Source organism: Nannospalax galili, unplaced genomic scaffold (genome assembly GCF_000622305.1).
Source record: "Nannospalax galili isolate Female #2095 unplaced genomic scaffold, S.galili_v1.0 scaffold195, whole genome shotgun sequence".
Taxonomy (NCBI): domain Eukaryota; kingdom Metazoa; phylum Chordata; class Mammalia; order Rodentia; family Spalacidae; genus Nannospalax; species Nannospalax galili.
Window position 1 is genome coordinate 708437 of NW_008335885.1, and position 4026 is coordinate 712462.

Here is a 4026-nt window from a genome sequence, read left to right on the forward strand (position 1 = left end):
CTGGTCTAGCCTGAACTACATCATGAACTTCTGTATCAAAAAAAAAAAACATGCAATGTCCAAATAAAGTACCTTGGCTGCCTCCTCCCCATTGGTGAGCTGCTGGAACTTACCTATGTCCAGGCCAGTGCTCCTCAGGGCTTCTCTGCAGTTCTCCAGGTAAGTCCACCATCCCCCCATGCTAGCTCACCATCTCTCCATGCTGCACGTTTTCTCCATTTTGCATTGTGTTAAAAACACAGATCAATTACCCCATTCCCTCTCAAGAGTACCAATACAAAGCTGTAGGAGTAAATCAAAGCTCTGATGGTGGGCAAAAAGAGTTACAACAAAAGTGAAGACTGAAAACTCACTCTAGATGTCCATGTTCCTAAAAAGCATTGGTCAAACCCATACACATGTCCCTACCGGGTTCCTTCTCAGTCTGAAACACTGGAGAGCCCCCAGGCACAGTTCTTGGACCATTTCTTTTTGTTCACTTACCCTCTTGGTGGTCTTACCTAGCTTCATTACATCTGTATGCTGGTGATGCTCATACTTTGACCCATTTGGATCATTCTCCTGAATGTCAGTTATAACGGCATCTGCCTATGTGATATATCAAGTTGGGATATTTAATTGGTAGCTAAAATGTTATATGCCCTAAAATGAATTCATGATCTTCCCTTTAAAAGGTATCTTGATCCTAATCTCATTTAGGTGGCCCTTCAGCCTTCCTATTTTCAGGCCAAATCTTGCAGCCATCCCTAGGCTGCTCCCTTTTCCTCAAACTTAGAACTCACTTATTGGTCAGTCCTGTCACCAAACTACAAAAGAGTAACTAGACCGCGAGTGTTCCACAAATACCACCCTGGTCCAAGTCTGTCATCTCAACTGAAAGACCTCAACAGAGAGTGCCTTGTCTCTCTCTTCTTGCTTCACTTTGTATGTCCTTGAGGCCAGATCGGGACTACCAAGACATCCAGCCTCGTGGACTGAGCGACTACGGGTTCTCAGCCTCTCCAGTGTGGTGCAGCCGTTGTTGGACTACTCAGACTCTATCCTGTGAGCTAAGCTGATAAATATATATATATTCATTCTACCAGTTCTGTTTCTTTGGAGAACCCTGACTAATACGCTGCTCCACTTAGAACACAGCCAGGGTATCGGAATGGTCTGCTTCCTCACCTCCTTCAGGTCTCTTCTTCAGTGCTCCAGACCAATCGATTTGGAACTACAACCCCTCTTGCATATCACTCATTTCTTTCCTTGGCTTATATTTTTTCTTAGTAGTTACTGCTTTCTAAAGTACTATACTAGGACCAGAGAGATGGCTCAGCAGTTAACAGCACTGGCTGCTCTTACAGATGCCCCAGGTTTGATTTCCTAGCACCCACACAGTGGCTAACACCATTCGAAACTCCAGTTCCAGGAGATCCAATCCCCTCTTCTGGTCTCTACAGGCATTGCATGTACGTGGTATACTTATATACATGCAAACAAAACATGAGTACACAAAAATAAAAATACATTTTTAAATAAAGTATTATACTATTCTTTATCATGTTCCCTCAGTTTAAATACTGACTTATAATAAATGCACAAATGTGTCCTTAGAATTTAAAACTACTTAGTACATAGTAGGTGCTCAATAAAAATTGAATAAATGACACATAATACCTTCTCTCATAATTCTCTGCATCCTCTCAGCTCTAAAGTCTGTCTCTTTATCATTATCCTCTTCAGAGAAAATAAAATAACTTCTCTGTCTAAATAAAGCATCCCTTTTATTTCATTATGCTGATCTACATAGGGAGTTCCAAGCCAGCCAGGGCTACATGGTTAAGACCCTATCCCAAAAAGAACAAAAAAAAAGGAGGAAGAGGAGGAGGAGGAGGAAGGAGAAAGAGGGAAAGGAGGAAGTAAAGGAGGAGGAGGAGCAGTGTGTTAAGTCTTGTAATGCTTTGGAAGCCTGATGTAATTAACTTTTATAAGTTATGCTGACATTGAAAACACTGTCTTTCCTACAGATGTTGAAAGCAACATGTTGAACATAGGTTGATGACATCTAGTTGTGACTTTGTAGGCTGTGCTGAGTCAGTAGGGTCAGAAAAACAACTTCCTTTATACAACTGTTATGAAAGATTGCTCATGTCTTTGCCATACCATGCCTGATATGCTGATCAGCAAATATGAAAGGGAGCCCTTTATTTGACACATAGTTCTGAGAGAACAGTTCTAGAGATCAGAAACGTAAAATAGATTACGTTCAGTCTTGGTTAAACTACTCCAACAGTAATTTTTTTTTCTTTAATGCAGCACTGCCACAGCGAGCAAGTGTTTATATTTACTGACTTCATAATTATTACAATAAAAGTATAAACACGGGGCTGGAGAGATGGCCAGAAAGAACTGTAAAGGCAGAACTCACACTTGGATCTCGCTATTATTCATTCTCTTGTTATTTACTGTTGCACTATAAAGACACATTTGTTTCCAAAAGTAGTTATAGTCTGAATGCCTTTTAAAAAGCCTATTCCTGCCAGGCATGATATAATACAAAGACTGTTGATTTTACCTGTTTGTCCTCCATACAACACCAATAGGTGAGCTAGAGAAATGGCTCAGTGGATAAAGTACTTGCCCCGTCAGGGGCAGGAGTGAGGCCCAGAGTTTTCAGATTCTTAGAACCCATGTAAAATCGGGACTGGCATGTAGGCACAGTTATAATCCTAGCATTCAGGAGGCAGAGATAGGACAACAGGGGCAAGCTGGCTGGCTACACTAGCCAGATCCACAAGCTCTAGTTCAAAGACCCTGCCTCAGTAAATAAAGTGGACAGTGATGGAAGAAGACACCCAGCATCAACCTCTGACCTCCACATGGATATGCACACATGTACATGAGCAGCCACACACATGAACACAGATACACACATACATACCACACATATATACCCATTAAAAAAAAACCAGCAACAAGTGAGTGACATATGTTCTAGTAAAATTTGGATAGTAACTGTAAAAAGAAAGCTATAAACCCAACTACTTTCCATCATTAAGTTTGTTAGTCTTTATTAGAACAAAAAAATACACAATTCAAACACAGAAGTACATGATATTTATAAGAATATACAAAAGAAAAAAAGTACATGTCTATATGTATAACGTTATTCTATACCAATCCAGGTGTTTACATCCACGATGTCATGGAGGTTGTTTCCTTTTGTACCTAAAGCAAAAATAAATCCACTTAATATAAGACAACAGGATAGGGTTTGTTTTCTCATTGTCTAATAGCTTTAGTATAATAAAATTCTAACTGAAAAACATATATATATATATATATATATATACACACACACATGCATGCATCAGAGACATAATGATTAAATTCTATTCTTTAAATTTTTATTACATTATTTTGTGTGTATGTGTGTGTGCATGCCCATGTACAATGCATAGTCATAGGCCCAATAAACACTCAGAGCTCAAAGTTTCCTGGTATTCATTCCAATGTAATTTAACATAAAATATCTAAATGTACCATCTTCTTTAAAAAATACACTTAATTCATAGGATCTGTATTTGAGTGTGGGCTTTACGGCACAGCCGTAAATGTGGGGCACCCACTCTTCTGTAAATAAACTCCTATCCTATGCTGTTAAAAATAAATAAATAATTTTTTTTTCTTTTTGGTCTTTTTGAGACAGGGTCTCCCTGTAGCCCCAGCTGTCCTGGAACTCACTATGTAGACCAGGCTGGCCTTGAACTCACAGAGATCCACCTGCCTCTGCCTCTTGAGTGCTGAGATTAAAGGTGTGCACCACCATGCCTGGCTAATAAATTTTTTTTTTATAAGAAAAATTTTTTTTTTTATTAGAAGAAGCATTTCATTACAACAGCTTTAACCTATTCAATAACATTTTTCTGAGCTAGGGTACATCTCTTTCAAAATTGGCTGTACATTTCTAGGTTTACAGATGAATTATTACCCTTATATAATCTTTTACTCATTATAAACTCTATAAGACATAAAATTAAATGA

The 4026-nt window shown here is 38.8% G+C and overlaps 1 protein-coding gene across 5 annotated transcripts in view; it reads right to left on the bottom strand.

Annotated features, from left to right (window-relative positions):
- Positions 1 to 3014: 3014 nt before the first annotated feature.
- Positions 3015 to 4026, bottom strand: part of Snx14 (sorting nexin 14) — an 84142-nt gene continuing 83130 nt past the window's right edge. For 4 of the 5 annotated variants that reach the window (XM_029562308.1, XM_029562306.1, XM_029562307.1 and 1 more), the window contains one exon: positions 3025 to 3210. In XM_029562308.1, coding sequence (XP_029418168.1) covers positions 3172 to 3210 — 39 coding nt within the window. In that variant the 3' untranslated portion in view covers positions 3025 to 3171. Of the gene's footprint in view, positions 3211 to 4026 lie in introns of all 5 variants that reach the window. The other variant, XM_017797517.2, reaches the window with a different exon arrangement.